Source organism: Bos grunniens, chromosome 7 (genome assembly GCF_055505025.1).
Source record: "Bos grunniens cultivar Pamir isolate PY7600 chromosome 7, Bosgru_T2T1.0, whole genome shotgun sequence".
Taxonomy (NCBI): Eukaryota; Metazoa; Chordata; class Mammalia; order Artiodactyla; family Bovidae; genus Bos; species Bos grunniens.
Genome location: NC_141171.1, coordinates 29,517,217 through 29,537,935, shown reverse-complemented (window position 1 = coordinate 29,537,935; position 20,719 = coordinate 29,517,217). Strand labels below are relative to the sequence as shown.

The following is a 20,719-nucleotide window of genomic DNA, read 5'->3' as shown; positions in this document are numbered from 1 at the left end:
TACAACACTTCCCACTGAAAATGAGTATTTATCAAAAAGACAGGTGTTTACCACAAGAGTTACTAGATTATCTCATGAGAGTTAGGAGAGAATCACAATGCTACGGGAATACTGGGTTTCCCTTATTTATATTATGATTTTCTCAGAATGCAAATAGGGGTCTTTCACATGAAATATATTTTAGCTAGTTTTTTGAGATAGTGAAAGCCTTTACCGTAAAAAAGATATCTAGGAGTTCTGAAATGTTATGAGCAGGAAACTACCACAGCTGCAACTTTAAAATAGCTGAATGTTCTATTTTTAGCCTTTGATTTCTTCACATAAATAAATTTCACCATTTTAAATGATGGTTGGCTACAGATGATTCCAAACATACACAATGACAACAAAAGTCAACTAGTAATATTTCACAATGGCTTGTGTGTGCAGACCTAAACTGTATCTTTTCTCCAGTCTGCACATTTCTCCTTATGGCTTCTTTTTTCATTCTTTTCCTCTTTCTACTATTTTACACTGAGTTTCTTGATAAACTTTAACTACATTGTCTCCATTTATTTGTGATCTAAATTTATAATTCTTAAACCCCTTTCTAGGAACATATTTCAGGGAATTACGTAAAGCAATTGCTTATTTCTCGATAAAACACGTTAATCGTGTCTTCTAGCTCTGCCTTTATACAAGTTTCCCTGCCATCCATTACAACTAATCAATGAGTTAGGTGCAGCATGCTTGTGGCGTGAGCTTGCTGGTTTCCACTAAATGCTAAAATACGTTCTTTAGAATGATGTCATTGAGTCTGTCCTGACCTGAGACAACCAAAGTGCTGAAAACCAGGGAAGATCTCATTGTTTTAAACAAAAATGTAGATAAGGAAAATAAAGGAGTACTTCTTGGGAAAATAAAAGCAAGGCAAAAATATTACATAATAATTATTCTTCCAAGTGCTTGTCTTATTTTGTGCAACTTTCTTGAGCTTCTAGGTTTTTAAAGAATGATAATAGAAGAAAAAGACCAGACTGTGTTGAAGAAAAGATTGAGTGATGGTACTGTACATTCATGACTCTTGCATATAATAAAAACATTTTCTGGGAGAAAAATGAGGACTGTTATCAGATAGAGATGCACATGTACAGATGGAGATATATACATGCATATATATATATATATATATATGTATGTGTGTATGCTTCTCATAGGGTCATTTTTATGCACCCTGACTCTTCTACTACTTGATTAAAAGACTAGGCATTTCCCCTTGAGATTTGTCCCTCTGCCTAATATGCTGTAATTGCAGCAGAGTGCTTGGTACAGCAGCAACGAACACTATTCTGTAATAAATTTGGGTCACTGCAGAGTTCACTGTGCAGTCCTTGGCAACAGGAGATAAAGCGCTGGTTATTTCATCTCTAGCTTTCAGCTGTAGTGTCACTGGTTCTCCCGCCTAATGATATTAATAGAGCTAAATGTATGCAAATTATCCAAGTCCTGGCTCTTTCCCCCTCCCAGTTTCTACATATTTCATCTCTAAGAAATATTTCTCACCACTGAAATGTGAATTAGAAATGTGGAAGTGTGAGGTGCCAACAAAAAGACAATTTCCCTTTCCTTTGGCTCATTCTTTTTCTCATCTTATGTCTTCAGATCAAAAATTTTAAAATCTTCCAGTTCATATAAATTCTCTCATATATTTCTCTGGTTGAAAAACAAATAGAGCTTGGTGTAGGGCTCTCCAAAGTGCTGACTGCAATGGCTAAGTGGTTGAATGAGCTTAGCGAGTGCTTTTCTTTAGAGAAATGATTTTTCACTTGCTTCATTACCCTTACTCTTCAGAGCTGCTTATTTACAGATTGCTGTTCACAGGAATTAATTTCTGCCACCTGTAAACACATTTTACAGGGCTACCAGCAAGATTTAACCCATTGCTTGAAAGACTGGACAACTTTCCAGCCATCCCTTTTAGAGATTCTTCCATGGCCACACCCACATTCCACTCTCTCTTTCTGCCCCACCCTGCACTGTCCACTGAAAAACCCTACACCCATTCATTCTCAAATTGTGCTCTGTAAAACTTCCCAAAATCACTTTTTAACAGAATTGGGGTGAGGGATTCCATAAAAGCAATAGAGCAGAAATCAGAACTAGAAAAATTAGAGTGAATGGTTTCCTTTTAACTCCACACACATATTTAAATCGGTGAACTCTGTGCAGCCAGCTTCAGACAGAGGGCTGAGACATGCGCTTTGCTTTTGAAGATCTTTGTCTGAAAACGCTTTTGAAGCATTTCATAAGTGAGTTAGGACTGTGTAAATCTTGTTAAAGCAAGTGAACATGAAGTGCACCGCCAAAAAGGCAGCCTGTTAACGCTTGGAGGGAAATCAGTGTCCTTATTCTGCTCTTATATCAATATCAGGGGCAAAGCCAGAATGCACACTTGACCTTGCTTCATATTGATGAAAATTCTCTCTCTTTTAAAGAGAGAAAAGAGTCCATCATAAATAGACACCCCTGCTTGCTATTTATTTGTTTTTACAGGAATGTCTTCTTTTTATAGGGCGTTACAAGATTTCTTCCATCCTATGTAAAGTACTAGAACTTACCCCTACTGGGCCAGTTACAGAGAAAATCCTCCCAACTCAGACCTTCAAAACCCTCAAAATGAAGGATAAGGCTTGAAACTGCAAAGGCCACCCCAACGCTTTGTCATCACAGGACACTATGTCAAGGATGCTGGGGGCCCAAGAAACCATACCTACCCATAGATTTTGTGGACCATAAACTTACGTCCAGGTGACCTTGAACAGGTCATTAAACCTCTGGCTCTCACTTTCTTCCTCTGGATTATGGGACAGTATTCTTGCATGCTGCTAAGAGAATTGAATGAGCTGATATTACCATAGCAATCAGCACAGGGTACCCACTTAACAAATTTCAAGTCTCTGCTAGCCACATTCTGAAGTACAACAATCATGTCTCATGACACAGAGAAAATGTATTTTAATAATATTGGCGACGGACTTGGAATTTTATCAAAACATTCCACATTCAACCCATTGTGGACTCTCAGAGAGCTTATTGCAAGTGAGCGTTTTCTTCCTTTTTTTTTTTTTTTCACCAGAAGGGAGGTTGAAGTCATTTATTTCCTTGCAGGAACACCGTGGATGTCTTTGTAAGTCTGATAGCATTATCTGACAAATAATCAATGTTTGGCTGTAACCTGAGGGCCTCCAAAGCTGGAGGACATTACTCAGCACCATATCATGCAGAAGGAGGCAAAGCCAGCATCAGTTGCTTTCTACATAGAAATTATCATGTGATTTCTGCCCAGGCCTCTCCATCATAACACTTCCTATAGGATTAGATTTGAAGCTTCAGCACTGTTTTGGTTATTCATCATGTCATCCTTTGTATCAAGACAGATTTTCTTTCACAAACTACCCGCAGCACAAGCCTAGCTGCATGTTTACTGACGTGTATCGGTAAAGTGACAGAAAAGCTATACATCTTGAGGCTCTTCATTTCGCAGAGAGGTTAAAGTGACCTTTTAACAGACCCACAATAAAACTGGAATCTGAAAAGAGTGGAGGGCCCAGGTATAAAACACTCTCCAATCTAGCTGCCATAAATACTAATAGGATGGAATAATTTGAGTGGACACAGGAAAAATAAATCAAATTCACTTACACTTAGAGATCTAAAACTATTGTAGAGGCACAGACCATGACTAAAGGTGTGATTTATTTCTGACAAAGCCCAGCAAAATTGAAATACCTAATACCGTATTCCAAACCACCTTCAGAAAAGCACATGTGTTTAGAAACTTTTTATTGCTTCCAAAATATGTTCTTTCTCTGTTATCTGCTAATGGGGAAGCATAAAACCTCCCCACTCTTATTGACTGATAACAAAAAATCCATCGTATGTTCTTTTGAACTATAAAAAAGAGTGAGCATATAATTTAAACATAATAGAAGGTCTTATGTTATAAATACATGATCCTCTCTTGTCTTAACTACCTAACTCTACATAATATACTGCAAATAGAGATCTGGAGTTAAGCAGAAAAATCTAAACTTGAACCTGTGAACTGGGTATGAAGAAATCTATATGATGAGTATTTTACACCTTGTATATATAAACAGATATGTGTGAAAACCTAGGATGTTTTGGTGACTGAAGTTAGTTTTCTTATTATGTTAAAGTATTTGTATAATGAGCCATTGCTGACATAGAATTGAAAAATGCAACAGGACATCTCTGCTGAGATACAACGATTAGGGAACAACAGAAGAATTTGGAAAGAAAAGTTCAGGGCAGTATTAAGGTCACTAGAGACCCCTAAAGGATTCGTAATTATTAAAAATAACCACATCAGGATTGAAGGTTGCACTTAACAGGCCAAGAATTTAAGACCTTGACCTAGGAGACAGATGTCTTTAAAGTGAGCTACTCTTGGAATATTAACTTGATAAATTAGGTTGTGAATTTCTACCCTCTTTGGACTGAAGTCCAAAACACACTGGATACAAACTCCAATCTACAGGATTTCATGATGGGGTCTGCATTTGCAATTCAAGACGAAGATTGTTCGTAGGGCAGCCAACATTCTTGGTATCTTACATGATGTTGAAAACGTTTTATACCATTAAAACTCCTTTCCTCTTTGACGCTAAAAGAGCCTTCTGAAGAATATGGCAAGAATGAACCTGGCTATGCAGCCAATTCAAGTCCGATAAGTTTCTTTGAAATTCCTTACATTCAGAAGTTCCAACATGGGGTATCTCAAAGAAACTGCAAAAGGGGAAAACTTCAATTTTCCATTTTAAAAATGATGAATATGAAATTTATAAAGGAAGTTGTATAATCTCTCTTAACTTTGGGAGCAAATAAAGAAAGGCAATTATTTAACAAAGAAGATGTAACCATAGATGACCTACCTCAAAGAGCTCACCTACCATGATTCATGCAAAAAAACGTTTATTAAGGATGAGATGGCTGGATGGCATCACTGACTCGATGGACATGAGTCTGAGTGAACTCCGGGAGTTGGTGATGGACAGGGAGGCCTGGTGTGCTGCAATTCATGGGGTCGCAAAGACTCGGACATGACTGAGCGACTGATCTGATCTGATAGTGGCTTTACAGTAGATCTGGAGAAGGAAATGGCAACCCACTCCACTACTCTTGCCTGGAGAATCCCAGGGACAGAGGAGCCTGGTGGGCTGCCATCTAAAGGGTCGCACAGAGTCGAACACGACTGAAGCGACTTAGCAGCAGCAGCAGCAACAGCATAGTGGTGGGGCTTTCCTGATAGCTCAGTTGGTAAAGAATCCACCTGCAATGCAGGAGACCCCAGTTCAATCCCTGGGTCAGGAAGGTCCCCTGGAGAAGGGAAAGGCTACCCACTCCAGTATTCTGGCCTGGAGAATTCTATAGACTGTATAGTCCATGGGGTCACAAAGAGTCGGACACGACTGAGCAACTTTCACTTTCATTTTCATAGTGGTGGCTCAGATTGGTAAAGAATCTGCCTGCTAATGCAAGAGACATGGGTTTGATCCATGGGTCAAGAAGATCCTCTGGAAAAGGAAATGGTAACTCACCCCAGTATTCTTGTCTGGGAAATCCCATGGAGGAGGAGCCTGGCAGGCTGCAGTCCATGGGTTCCCAAGGATTCAGACATGACTTAGGAACTAAACAACAGACAACAACATTACACCTAAAACAGAGCTGTATAATGTTGCTTTTTTTGAGAAACAGCTCAATCAAAAATCAATGACTGTATTAAAGAGTTTATCCAACCTGGTTTTTATTTCAGGCTCATGTGTAAATTCATTTTTGGTTTTCTCTGTCCACAGCATCTTCATATGTGTTCCATGTCCTCCCCAAGGCAGTCACACAGGTCTTTCATTGTGTACCTCAGTTCAGCCCCTCCAAAACTGTGCTGATCTATTTGAGGTGCTCCCCAAAGCTTCTGAAATTGTGCCCACGTCACATAGCCTATACTTTCATCATGCTAAGTGGCTTCAGTTGTGTCTGACTCTGTGCAACCCTGTGGATTACAATTTCTTGGCTCCACTGTCCATGGGATTTTCCAGGCAAGAATACTGGAGGGGGTTGCCATTTCCTTCTCCAAGAGATCTTTCCAACCCAGGGATTGAACCCGGGCCTCTTATGTCTTCCTGTATTGGCAGACAAGTTCTTTACCAGTAGAGCCATTCATCAACCATCCCAATATAGCTCTCAAATTCAGTAGAAATCCATGCCACAGTCCTAAGTGTTACATAATATGAAACAAAGAGACAGAAAATAATATTTTACTATATCCATCTTCCAGAAGGGTGATCACATCTGACATCTATTCATTACGATGTTTTTCCCCAAATGCAGAACAAAGAAAGGTCAGGAATGCTGTAAAAGTGATTCCTGCATCACTTGACCAGTTGGAAGTGTATGTAGGTTATCAATCCAAACATTAGCACTACCTGGGCAACTTTATAAAAGCACAAGTGACCAGATACTTTCTCTGGATATCCAGACTCAATAGGCTTAGAGGAGAGGCCAGGATATCTGATTTTTTTTTTTCTCTCTCTCTCTCTAGTAATATTGGTATATAGCTAGGACTGAGAAACACCAAGCTAGGAAAATTAAGTTTCATTGAAACCCATCATTCATAGTTTTATGCTGTGTGTGGGCAGATATCAGAGCCACCTGGATAGAAAACTTTTGACAGAGGACAGTGAAGATGGAACATGGACTATGACCCCAGACAGCTGGGGTCCCCACAGGACCATACAATGGCATTTCCTGGTTTCCCACAGGTGAAAGGAAGTCATCGGCTGCCTTGGTTGGGGTTATAAGACATATCAACATAAATGTGTCTGGAGTCAGTAGAGTCGCCTGGAGATTAATTCTGAACACTCAGCCACCTTGTTTAGTGCCTGAGTTGCCCATCTGGCACTAAAATGATAGCAGGGAAAGGTTATACAGTGTGTGTCACGGTTGCCACAAACTGAATCAGTTCTGAGGAAAGATGATTCTCACTTGAGCTTCTAGAACACTTGAGGTTCTTACAGAAAAGTCTGAGGGCTCTGGAAGCTTCTCTTCTTTTTTAGTTGTTAGTTGCAGCATGGGCCACATAATCAAATCACATAATGCAAATACTCAGAGAATATGAGCCCATCTTTCTGTGGCAAAACTGACATCTAGGAGCATCTGTTTCCACCAGCGCATATCAACTTGACGGCAGGTTTGGCAACGGGCCAGTGACATCCCAACTACACTCACTGTGATCCAGGGGCTGACCTCTCCACCAAACACAGGAGACACAGCTCAGAGCCCACGGTAGTTTTAGGGCTCATGAAAATGCTTTCATGTCTTTCAAAATCAGAAAAGAAATTTTAGGTCAAAGAAAATGCTAATACATTCATCTTTATACCAACAGAGCAGCGAAATATGACTTTTATGGGGGAAGGGACCCATAAAGACAAAAGAGCCTAGGACCTATGAAGTCACAGGCAGACTTGGTTATCTTTGATTGGGGATGGCCAGTTATATACTTCTCAGGACACTCAAGAAAAATGAAAAATGTAGGGTCTCTTGTACAAAGGTACAAATTATTATGGATTTCAAGGCAGTGCCACCAAAACATTAAGCCAAGCCTAGGGTCCTCAGAGCATAGTGTCCTATGTCATTGCCCTTGTTGAGTGATGGAGGGCAGCACCATACTGTTAGGAACTAGCATTGCATAAGAGTAGGATCTCCATCTCTGTTATCACCCTATCTTTCTACAGGTCCAGATCTTTTTCTTCCTTCGTGCATCTCCTTCAACCAGAGCTAGCCAATGAGAGGACAAGAATGCCAAAGAAGGATGTGGCTGTTCTGGGCATTTGGTTGAGAAATTTCATTCCCTTTACGACTGTCATTACTTTGATGACACTTTAAGTTCCACCCCATCATTGGGCAGAGGATCTTTTTTACCTTTTCACCCACAAATACAATGTTAAGTGACCTTGGTACCTTATCTTAGCACATGTCACTGTCATAGGTATGTCCCTCCCTCCTACCATTGCTGTGAAACATAATATGGTTGGTAAAGAAACTTCTGCTGTTAAACCCACCTCAACAAAAGTCAGCGTTATTTATTTATGATGTTACGTGAATCATCTGTATGTTCCCTGATAAGCCCTGGGCTGTGTGTCTTTCATTGCAGCTGACATCTTGCTGCCATTTGCCGAGCTAAGTAACTATTGTGCAATCACTCCGAGCTGATGCATGGTTATTGTTTTGCACAAAATGGATTTTTAAGTCCACTGAAAGGCTTTCCAAAGAATATAATTTGACAAAGTAAAATTTTGCCCATATAACAGAAATCAGCTAGGGCTGCACCAAATGTATTTTTTAAGATAGCTAAAAGGATTTCTGCAGAGAGTTTGACAAAGTATTTTACTTTTGTGCACAAAGCAAAAATTGATTAGTTTTGAACAAAAAGGATTTCTCAGGGCGCTGAAAGGCTTTTCTCTGAAATTAAATATATTCTTTGGCTGGCGGAATAGGATATTTGAAAGGAGTGTCTTTGAGAAGACAAATAGTTGTCAGTGACATTTTTTTTTTTTTTTTTTTTAGGAACAAGTTAAAAGAATCTACTTAAATGACATTTTCAACCACCAAAACCTGGTTTGGTTCCAGATGTCTTACTACGCACAGAAAGATGCCCCATTGTCCAATGGATGAGACTTGCTGCATGATTCATTCGCTTGTTTGATCCTGCTTCTAAATTGATAGAATCACTGAGTAGACATTTCACTGAACACTCTTCCCCTTCAGTTAAACCACAGACAATCTGAACAATCTAAGACACGCAATCTGAACATATTGGAAGGCACAGAGTTTTAACTTAAATTGTTTAGCTTCAGGGCAATTTTGCTGACAATTTTCCTGGTATCCCCAGTGCTTCTTTTTGAGGAGGGGTGGTGATACGGAAACATGCAACTTATACAAAAACTGCTTCCATTTTTTCTAAAAGCATCAGTCTGCTGACTGGAAAGGTTTAAAGTCAGAAGATAAATGCTATGACCTACTTATCCAATGTGCTGTGAGAGCTTTGTATTCAGGTATGCGAGCGCATGCATGCCTGTGTATGTGCGTGTGTGTTAGTGCAGCCGGCGTGTAAGCAAGTAGGTGTGGCTATGCGCACGTGCATGCGTGCTAAGTCACTTCAGTCATCTCTGACTCTTTGTGACCCTGTGGACTATAGCCTGCCAGGCTCCTCTGTCCATGGATTCTCCAAGCAAGAGTACTGCTGTGGGTTGCCATGCCCTCCCTCCAGGGGATCTTCCCGACCCAGGGATAGAACCTGGGTCTCCTGTATTGCAGGCAGATTCTTTACCATCTGAGCCACCAGGGAAGCCCCATGTAGGGCTATAACTCCAATCAAATTTTTAAGTAGAGATCATTCCTTAAATACAAAGAATGTGTTTTAGAGTATACATAAAAGTAATAATTTACAATATCCATATTTTTTTGGTATTTATCTTTGTGGATTTTGTGCTTTTATAATTCACCAGTATACATTTGGAATTTCTTTTCCCAGCTCAGTTGGTAATTTCTGCGTAAAATCACAATAGGACAAAGTCAAACCATCCCTGTCCCTCATTCTCTAGTTATACCATTCAGTATAAAACCCAAATCTAAATTTTATTCATTAAGTTGCGGAAGCTTTAGAAATTATGTATATTATTACCTATTGTATATCTAGAAATTAAGGGTAACTTGTTTTTAACATTCATTATTTAACTAGTCTATATGCCTCTTTAGGAAACAAGTCTTTGATTTGTTTATATTATTTGTCACAGATGATTACAATATGTAACCTTATTTTGTCCTCTTGTCTGAAATCAAAGGAATTTAAGGTAAATAGAATCCTCTTTACTACAAGATGTTTCTTTTCGTGCTTGCTTTTTAAGCTGTGATATTTCAATAGAGGAAACGAGAATCAGCAGGTCAGCTTCTTTTCATCTTATTATTCACCAGCAGGAGGAACACACACACACCCGCATGCTCTCATACACCTCATTATTATAGTACTCCCTCCCTACAACTTGACAATGGACAGCAAAGACAATCCATGGACCAGTTTCTGGCACACTATCAAAACGAAACAAGCAAAACAAGTATTACAAACCAACAGGACTTTGCTTACTAACCTACTTTTAGGAAAGGACTAACACAACACACCGTTTCACCTCATGTCTTGACTGAAGACCACACCGGAGGTTACTCATGTCGTAGGGCAAGCAAGTTTAGAAGTTCATGGCTAACAAAGTAAGGCCATTCACTGTGGATGTCAAATCCAAGGGGGCCATAGGTGGATGAATCAGCCTGCAGGGTAACTCTTGGCATGTGGTTTCTTTGGACACTTTACCCTGGAGACAAAAATAAAATGGTGATATACAGCAGGCACACCTGTTCATACGAATATTTGATGCTGTACTCATTGTGAGAGTGAGTCAAGAAGACGAGCCCTTCACACTGAAAACACAGAAAAATGCACATCTATTTTTAAATGCCTCAGAAACAGAAGAGCTTAATAGCAACAGGAAAGCAAGATGAACTAAGAGCTCAGAAGGAGCCGAACACTGATAGAAAGATAGGAAAATGTAACTGTCCATTAGGGACCACTTCACAATGACAAATCATGACATTTTCTTGGGAAATGGGAGAATATAAAGCGTCTGAGTTGCTGAGGAATGAATAGTCACGGAAACGCAAGGTCATAGCCGTTGCTCTCTCAGAAGCTGCAACTAACATTAAAATCACAGTGTAGGAGCCAAGACTTTCCCCCCTCAAATTCACGACTGTAAACTCCCTTAAAAACTACAGTTACTTTTAGAGGTGCTATACTGAGTTGGTTTCTTTACACACTGGTTGCATATTTTTTGTGTGTGATGATATATTCCCCCTTTAAGTGAGTGACATGAATTCATGTTTCCTCAAATAGAATAGCCTTGGCACTTCTACAAACCTGGGGCAAAAGAGAAAGAAATCCTAAGAATGACTGGTACGGAATTTTCTGCCATCATCAAAATGTGGGCTAGCACCAGATTTAGCTTGATTTTAGGGAAAAGTAAATAATTGGTATTTCTTATACTGGAGTACAGGATTTGCTAAATCATACCCATTACACTCCCATCATGATGTGTTGGGCACTTACTAGGTCTCATAGTGGGAAGAAACAACTGAGTCTCAGAGAAGTTAAGTAACTCAGGAAAGCCAGATTCCAAACCCAATCCTAGCTGAAGGCAAATCCTCTGCTTCTAATTTCAACACTATGACAGTCCCACTGCTGGTACACGTGAGCCCTGTGCCCTTACATGAGTTGTTTACTCCTTCTCTGTTATATGTACACCCCTATGAAATCACCTAGAAAGTGGTAATGGTATTACCTGCTCCAGGGGATTGTTGTGCTGTTTTAAGTGAGAAAATGTTGCATGGTGCTTGGCATGTCAGTATGGTGCCCACTTAGCATTTATACAATTATGGTTTCATACCAGGCCAGGGGGTCCTAATGGCTCACTTACCCTAGATGAGCTTCAGGGTGACAGAAAACTCCTGAAGTTGAAAGGGTGATGCTATGGAAATGCACATATATGATGTATATAGTATGTGCCTATGTGAGTGTACTCAGTTACTCAGTGTCTGACTCTTTGTGACCCCATGGGCTGTAGCCCACCAGGCTCCTCTGTTCATATGATTTTCCAGGCAAGAATACTGGAGTGGGTTGCTATTCCCTTCTCTAGGAGGTCTTCCTGACCTAGAGATCAAACCCATGTCTCCTGTGTCTCCTGCATTGGCAAGCAGATTCTTACCACTGAACCTCTGGGAAGCCCTCTGTAGAGTACAGGGTAGATCAAGTAGCTGGGTAGCATAGGAACAGGGAAATAGCTGAGAAAATCAGAATCCATCCCCTGGAAGTGTCTACCAAGACTTCATTGAGAGGAGAAGGCATTACCCTATAGGGAACCCATGACAGTTAAAGAGACATTTAGGTCATTTTAAAACTCTTATAACACCAGAATCATCTTAATACAGCAGCCATTAGTCAATTTTGCCAATTGAGAACCAGATTGTATCTGTTAAAAAGTAAAGAAAAATCACTTTCAGAACTGCTCTTTCAAATTTCCTGGATATGATATTGAGGTTCAATTTTTTAAAATTCTGATTGCCCATTAAGCTTCATCTTTCTCACTTCTTTTCAAATGGGCATTCATAAGGTTTCAATTTGGAAAAGGGCGGGGGGAGGGGGGTGGGATCTTTCAGGAAAAGTTGCAAATCAGGTTTGAAAACCCTCCCACACTTGTTCAAAGTTCTAAGCATACTAAATAAGGTCAAGGGAGGTTATTGGCAACTTACCACATTGATTTTTATTTGGAAGTTGCAAAAGAGCCATCTATTTTTATTTTCCTTCCCCAGTGTGTTTTGAAAATCTGGAAATGGCTCTGAAAAATGCAGATTTTTCTCTTCCCTTGAAACACTTGAACATCTGCCAGCATGCCAATATTAGGCCCAACATTCTCAATTGGCAACAACCAGCTGGAGCTGCAGGGCAGTGGTCCCTACTGGGGCACTTGCTCCCCAATATATTGCAGTTCCCACCATTCTCTTATGCCTCATATCAGTCCACTTTTCTCATTTTTGCTATTCATGTTTGAATTCATGATCCCTGATACAGAAACTGAGAAGGATTACAAAAGCAGCCATGCTCTCCAAGTGCTGGACTTTGGTTCATCCGTCTACCTAATACTGCCTTATGAACTGGATTATCATCAACTGCAAGTTAGGTGATGTTCTGTGGAGGTATTTTAGCTTTGTCTCCTTCAAATATTGCTAGATCGACAGACCAAGAAATAAGGTGCAGTCTCTCTACAGCAGAAGGAAGAGAGATCAGGAAGATACTGACAAGTGAATTGGTTTTCCTGGAGTCCCACACATATTTGCCTAATGCCCACGTGAATGATCATTAACTGAGACATTTCACCACTGACAGCAGAAGCTAAATCTTGGACTGAGGTTTTATGTGCTTCCTTCCATAAAACTGGACTCTGATAGTGTGGAACACTGAATAAGTATTTTCTTCCCAGTTCATTTATGACCGAGTACCTGTGGGAACAGAAGCAAAAGTAACACATGGTTTGTGCTCTTGAGGAGCTTTCACACTAGTAATGAAAACAAATGTCATTTGGGGCAGATGGACATGATACAACTGACTTGCAGGAAGGATGACAAAGTAGAGAGATAGACTGGATTCTAGAGACAGGAAGTTGGCCAAATGGGGTATATATTTAATAATACTCCAGAGAAGAAATGGAGAGAGGCTGGACCAGACTTAATAAACAAACATTAGGAAGGAAGGGAAGTCTTAATGTATGTGGCAGAAAGCACTCAAGAGCTCACTGTTCAAAAGAAAGTAAAGTTCACCTCAGTTCCCACAGGCAACTCTGGTCAAATTTAAACGGAGAGGGTGAAATTGTGCCCTTAGGTCCCTTAAGATCTGATCATACCCTTGGTCCCTACATTTACTCTCTATTTCTCCACAGTCCCCACCATTCTCTAGTGCCAGTTTATTTCACTCACTATCTACCTTTAGAATAACCATATTTATTTTCAGATATGTTTAACTATTTTTTACACTGCATTTTATCAAGGCCCAGAATTGATCGTTCTATTTCAGCCTGAAATATAATTTTTTTACAAGGCTTTCGGGCATCCACATGCTTTCATCCCAATTTTCCACACCTCTGTGTTCCAAAAGCAATTTACCAGGCCTGTTTTCTACCACTGATTATACTGTGTTATAGTTATTTACTTGAGTGTCTCTCATACCAGCTCATGTTCAAAGTATCTGGAATATGGAAATGTAGTGGACTGAATGATGCTTCCCTCATCCCTGCTCCACAAAAAAAGATATGTCCACCCAGAATCTGTGACTGTGGTCTTCCTTGGAAAAGGGGTCTTTGATGATGTACTAAGTTGAGGGTCTTTAGATGAGATCATTCTGGATTATTTGAGTGGGCCCTAAATCTAATGATACGTGTCTCTAAGAGACAGAAGAGACACACACAGAGAAGGCCATGAGAAGATAAGGGCAGATATTGAAGTGTCACAGCCACTAGAAACCGGAAGAGGCAAGGAAAGATTCTCCTCTATGGCCTTCAGAGGGACCGCGGCTCTGCCAACATCTACATTTCTGAACTCTGGCCTTCAGGGTTGTGAGAGAATCAATTTCTGCTGTTGGCAACCACCCAGTTTGCGGTTATTTGTTATGGCAGCGCTAGGAAACTAGTACAAAGTGTATTATCAATGTATATTCATTTAAATAGTTATTCATTTGATCAAGTATTTCAGGGCTAGGCTACTCCTTAGTCCAGTGATTGCAAGCCAAAAATAAACTGTTAGTTCCTCAAAAGTAAGGGTGGTAAAATCTAATATCATAATCAGATAAACATGAGCCCTGTCTGTAGTCATTAAAGATTGAAATATCCCTGTCTTCCTCTAGGGCTTCCCTAGTGATGCAGTAGTAAAGAATCCACCTGCCAACGCAGGAGAGGTAGGTTTGATCCCTGGGTCAGGAAGATCCTCTGGAGAAGAAAATGGCAACCCACTCCAGTATTCTTGCCTGGAAAATTCCATGGACTGTGGAGCCTGGAAGGCTATAGTCCATGGGTTGCAAACAGGTCAGACACAATTTAGTGACTAGAGAGCAACAGCACCTTCCTCTAAGACCCTATAGAAGTAGAAAGCAGAAAACTGAGCATCAGTGAGGGGGAAATTTCTGAACTGGCTCTTTCAGTTCCTAGGGTCACAATGCAATGGCTGGTAACCCTGTGTTGGTGTCTAAGCTGGCAGCTTCTGCTGCTCTTCACCTGTTTAGCCTAAGAAAAGCCATACCTGCAGAAATCATAGTTATGTATTTTGTGGAATCTTCTCTCTCCTCTGGGAGGGTCCCTCATTTTTCTACTCCCACCCCCAACCATGGATAATATGAATCTGCTACTGGACTTAACATCTGGTGTTCAAATATTTTTCAGAAACTTGTCAATTAGAAAAGTCTGGAACTGCTTGTATATTGTTAAATGAGAGGGGGAAAAGCAAACTAAAAATAGTGTATTCAATTTAGTACCACTTAAAATAAGTTTTAAATAAAGAATAGTTAGACAGTAGTGAGGATTGGAGGATAAGGAGCTGAAATAGCTACAGTAAATATTTCTGGGTAGTGAGATTCCTGGTTATATATTTTATGAACTATTCTGCTTTTTATATATTTTAACTGATTACATTTTCTCTATTAAATATCAATATTTTAAAGTCAGTAAAAATAAAATAAAAACAAAAAATAAAGGCTGTAACATCTTGAGTATTTAGAAGCTGAGATGAGTGTTGACCCAAGAGATTAACATATGCATGCCGGTTGCCTAGATCATGAATAAACAGATGTATTATACCACAAAATACAGCATCAACTCCATGATGGAATGGAGAAAAAAAGCAAGGCTATGGTTAGAAATCCAACTTGTTTTTGATGCATGAAACAGGGCACTCAAAGCTGGTGTACTGGGACAACCCAAAGGGATGGGATCGGGAGAGAGGTGGGAGGGGGTTTGGGATGGAGGACACATGTACACCCATGGCTGATTCATGTCAATGTACGGCAAAAACCACCACAATATTGTAAAGTAATTAGCCTCCAATTAAAATAAATAAATAAATTTTTTTTATAAAGAAATATAGAAGAAATCCAACTTGTAGAATAAAAAAGACCTGAGGTGGAATCTCAGTCCTTTAATAACCATGTAACCTGGAGCAGATTCCCTAAGCATTATACTTAACTAAGATAGTGCACAAAAATCACTTGGTATAATAGCTGATGTATAATAAGATTCATATAAATGTCAACAACTTATCAATTATCATCAGATGGGTTATCAATAATTTAGATTATCATAAAAATTAATTTCCAATTGACATTCCTTATTAGAATTTTTAATTCAGTTTATATTAAGCAGAACAAAACTGGGGATGTAAGCAATCTAATGTTAAGTAATACCTTATTATTTTAGGGTAAGTCATACTGTGACTAATTTATATCTTTATTCTGGTCCATGAGAGTAGATATTTTCCAGATGACCACAAAATTACATAAAATTATAATCAAATAAGCAACTTTCTTATTTATGAAAACAGGGTCTCTGATTAGGCCTTTTATAATATTTGGCAAGAACTGAATTTTTTAAGATGTAACATCTATTGATTGTTCAGTAGGGGGGAATTCCTGAGGTGTTTTAATATAATCTATTAACCAATCTTACAAAGGAGGAATGAGACATGACTCTACAGCCACTCAGCTAGGGAGTGGTAGGGAAGTCAAGTCTTGTATTTCCTCAACCAGGCAAGGTCTTTCCACTGGGCTATTTTTGTTTATCTCTGGGAAAGAGGCAAGCACTCCATTCTGTTGCTATAATACTGGTGGGAATATGGGACAGTCAAAGCAGCCTCCAGCAAACAACTCATGCTCAGATAAGGATGTTAGTTACATGAAGAAAACAGACTCATGATTAATTGGTGCTCAAGTGAATGGTGAATACATGAGAGGACTGGGTGAGGTTTTGATACTTGGTTTAGCATTAATTGAGAGAATTAAGAGAGATTAAATTATTAAAAACTTTATGATATCACTTGCTTTATTTTCATAGCATTGACTTGTATATCTTAATCACTCATGATGTCTCTCTTAAGCCTGTTCAGGATATATTTGCCTGTGGGTTTTTAAAGATATATGAAATAAGAATTACCCTGCAGCAGTGACAGGAAGGACACTAACACGGTGACAATATACTCATCCTCCTTCTTCCTATCAAAATTATCTTTCACATAGTCAAGTACCTAATGCAGGGGGGAAGAAAATGGGACTTCATCAAAGAAATCATGTCTAACTCTAAATGTAGGTAAGAGAATATTGAGAGGAACTTTTCCTGTTGCCCCAGAATCAATGATCTGAGACCAGAATTGAGGTCAAAAAGTATGCAGAACCCCACATTTTAAAGAGAGGACCCCAAAATTATAGCAGGACAATCTGTCTGAGGCTTATAGAGAAGGGAATAAAACTAGTGTTAGTCCTAACACCTGAGGTATGGGTTAAGAACAGAATAACTGGAGTCTTCAGGAACATGGGTTGAAGGCAAGATCTTACTATCCTCTTTTCTGACAAAATGAAGTGTGTATGTCTTGTGGACGGAGTGAGGGGGCAGCTCCAAGAAACTCACTCAAGAAGATATCTCACTGCATGCTAGTGAGAAAGCGAACCAGCATCTTACTCCCAGGTGGATCCTTGAAAAACTATAAAACATGCAAATTCACCTATGCTCTGAGCAACATATAGTGAAGAAGTTAATGTATGTACTTGACACGTGTCCCTAAAATTTGGGGCGGGTGAGGAGAGGGCAACATCTAAAGACATAGAGACAGGTGTCTGCTTTTCTCCAAGGCAGGAGGTTGCCGGAGCTGGTCTGAGCCAGGCTTGAATAGAGACCATGCTACCATGTGCCTGGGAAGAAACTGATGGAGACCACCATTTCAGGGTCTTACATCTTGTGGAGGGTGCCATAAATCACCTCCAAGTTTCTGGGAAAGCTCCCAGATGTTCCAGATAAAGTAAGCTACCATAAAGTTGCCAGGTGAAGAGGAAGTTCTGCTTGGAAAAGAGGTTTGGGGTATTGATTACTTTATTGTTGTTACATTGTTAAGTCACATCTGACTCTTTTGTGACCCCATGGACTGTAGACTGCCAGACTTCTCTCTCCATGGGATTTCCCAAGCAAGAATACTAGAGTGGGTTGCCATTTCCTTTTCTAGGGGATCTTTCCGATTCAGGGATCAAGCTCAACGTCTCTTGCGCTGCAGGTGGACTCTTCACCACTGAGCCACCAGAGAAGCCCCATTGACTACTTGGCAGGGTTAAAACAATATAGGGTTGCCTCTATCTTTGTGAGTCCTTGATAATAGAGTGGAATGGATGTGAAGCTGTCCCCTCCAATGTAAACAAACACATCATCTATGCTAAGTCCATCTCAATAGCCGAGGATGGCTGCAGAGTTCAAAGTGAACTGAACCGAAACCTGACTAGTCGAACAGGATACTAGGGGGATTTTGCTACTGCCCTGGAACTGACTCTCTGCATTAGGCTTACGTGTCTTCCAAACAGGCACATTCTAAAGATGACAGTTTCTAAAGAAAGACACCTACATAGGACATTAGACACTTCCTTTAATGCTTATTAATATGTGGACTTTAGACCTGGTTCTCCCAGCCGCTACTACACTTTCCCACCTGCATTCCCTCCCCAATTCAAAGAAAACTAAAGAGAGAAGAGGAGTCAGTCAAGAAGTCTAAGCCCTATGAGGAGTACTGTGTTCACTGTGATATGCCACTTTTGCCATACTTTGATGCCAAGAAAGAAGTGGGGGGAGACTCCAAGAGAGTTACCCATAGAGATTAGAGTGATGACAGAAATCAGGAAATGGCATTCTACCCTCATTTGGACATCTGCTTTTAGTCAATGGACCTGCTAATCTAGCCCTGGGTCTGTGTGATGAGAGAAGATAAGCATTGGAAAGAAATGGCAAAGAATTGTCCTATACACATGCCTTTTGCTAAAACAGCAAGATCCATGCATTTCTGGAGCTTAAACTGGACTCTGCAGAGGGCGCCTACTATTTTGCCTTCCTGCTATTAACCCATATGAGACTTGCCTACTGAGCAAGGGGACCCCAACAGCAACGGACTCTAGGGTGGAGCCGAGAGACAAGGAAGAGGTTGCCTGAAGCCAGATTTCCAAAATCAGGCAACAGGGCAGTGGGAAAGCACTGCAGGCCCCCCACTGGATTCACACCTGCTCCCCATGAGAGAGCCAGCACTTGAAATCTTAACGAGGTAAGACATAGACACCACAGAGAGGCTGCAATGTCAGTCACTGAGTGCAGAGACAACTGTCTCTTTTCTCTCTCTGTTTTTGCCCCAACCCACAGGAGAAACTAGGCCTGGAAGAGGCAGGAAGATGTCTCTAGGCAAGATCACCTTCTCTCATCTATTCAAGCTGCCAGAGTCCCAGGCTCTGCCTGTTCTAAAGGGAAGACAGAAGTTTAAGTCAAGTTTCAGACTGATCCAGACTTAGTAATGTTCATTTATGGGCTAGACAAGGGAGATTTAATGAAGTAGTTGAAAACGGAATGAAGAAAAAAATTTTTATATTATATGCCTCTGAGAGTTAGTCTCTTTAATAGGTCTTTAAAATATACATAAACTTATTTTTTAGGGTAGTTTTAGATTTACAGCAAAACTGAGTAGACTATAAAGAGAGTTCCTATATGCCCCTCCCTTTACATAGGGAGAATCTCCCTCACTCGCATCAACAATCTCCCCCACTCGCATCAACATTCCACATTGGAGTTTGTTTGTTACAGTCTACAGACCTACACTGACACATCATTAACATCAAAGTTCAGAGTTCATTCTAATCAAAAGTTCATTATCAATCCTGGTTTACACCGAGATTCAGACTTGTTATATGTTGTATGCTTGCATTCCAAGTTGCTTCAATCATGTCCAACTCTATGTGGCCCTAGGGACTGCAGCCTATCAGGCTCCTCTGTCCATGGGATTTTCCAGGCAAGAATACTGGAGTGGGTTGGCATGCCCTTCTCCAGGGAATCTTCCTGACCCAGGGATCAAACCCATGTCTCTTACATCTACCTGTATTGGCAGGTGGGTTCAGTGCCACCTGGGAAGCCCTATATGTTGTATGGGGCTTAATAAATATATAATGACATGTGAATATGCTTATAGTATCATATAGAAGACTTTTATTGCCCTAAAAACTCCATGATTGCCACCTGCAATGTACCTTTTACATATGTATTTTATCTGGAATAGTAATGGCTCATTTTTGGTTTACATACTCTTAACCTTCCCACACTAGTGAATTATAATAATCTGCAATCATATATTACCATTTGATGGTTGATAAATAAGTGGTGTTTTATTATTTTCATGATTGTTTATTCCATTTTCTTGCTATAATGTTCCTCCTCCCAGGGTATTTTAGTCTGTATAAACAGGGTCTACCAATATATCAATAATATACCCAATGAAATCCCTGCAGAACATTTGGTCCTATCCAACATGTTCACACAACATTTGGCCCATGCCAAAATGTTCTTGCAATTTAGACTTGTTCAAACGTTCACAAGCATATTTGGCCCATGCCAAATGGTTTTGGACAGGACCAAATATCAAAACCTTTCAGCATGGACCAAATAACTTATGGAGCTTCTCAATAGGACCAAATGCCTGCTAACCAATAAAACAAAACAAAACCAAAAGCATCTCTACACCTTTTTAATGGGGCTTCCCCAGTGGCTCAGTGGTAAAGAATCCACCTGCAATGCAGGAGATGTAGGTTCAATCCCTGGATTGGGAAGATTCCCTGGAGGAGGAAATGACAACCCATTCCAATATTCTTGCCTACAGAATCCCATGGACAGAGGAGTCTGGTGGGCTACATATAGTCCATGGGGTCGCAAAGAGTCGGACATGACTGAAGTGACTTAGCACACACATACCACACACACATCTTTGTAATAAGGCATTCACTTATAATTCTGATGTGTTC

General features: G+C 40.1%; 1 protein-coding gene across 45 annotated transcripts in view; it reads right to left on the bottom strand.

The window, feature by feature from the left end:
• Positions 1–20,719, bottom strand: part of LOC147368975 (uncharacterized) — a 724,353-nt gene that overhangs the window by 352,135 nt on the left and 351,499 nt on the right. For 15 of the 45 annotated variants that reach the window (XM_086410601.1, XM_086410600.1, XM_086410581.1 and 12 more), the window contains one exon: positions 2,782–2,864. The exons of 11 other annotated variants lie outside the window; for them this stretch is intronic. In XM_086410601.1, the coding sequence (XP_086266727.1) occupies positions 2,782–2,864 (83 nt within the window). Of the gene's footprint in view, positions 1–2,753; positions 2,865–10,233; positions 10,422–20,719 lie in introns of all 45 variants that reach the window. 19 more of the 45 variants (XM_086410577.1, XM_086410579.1, XM_086410596.1 and 16 more) reach the window with 7 other exon arrangements.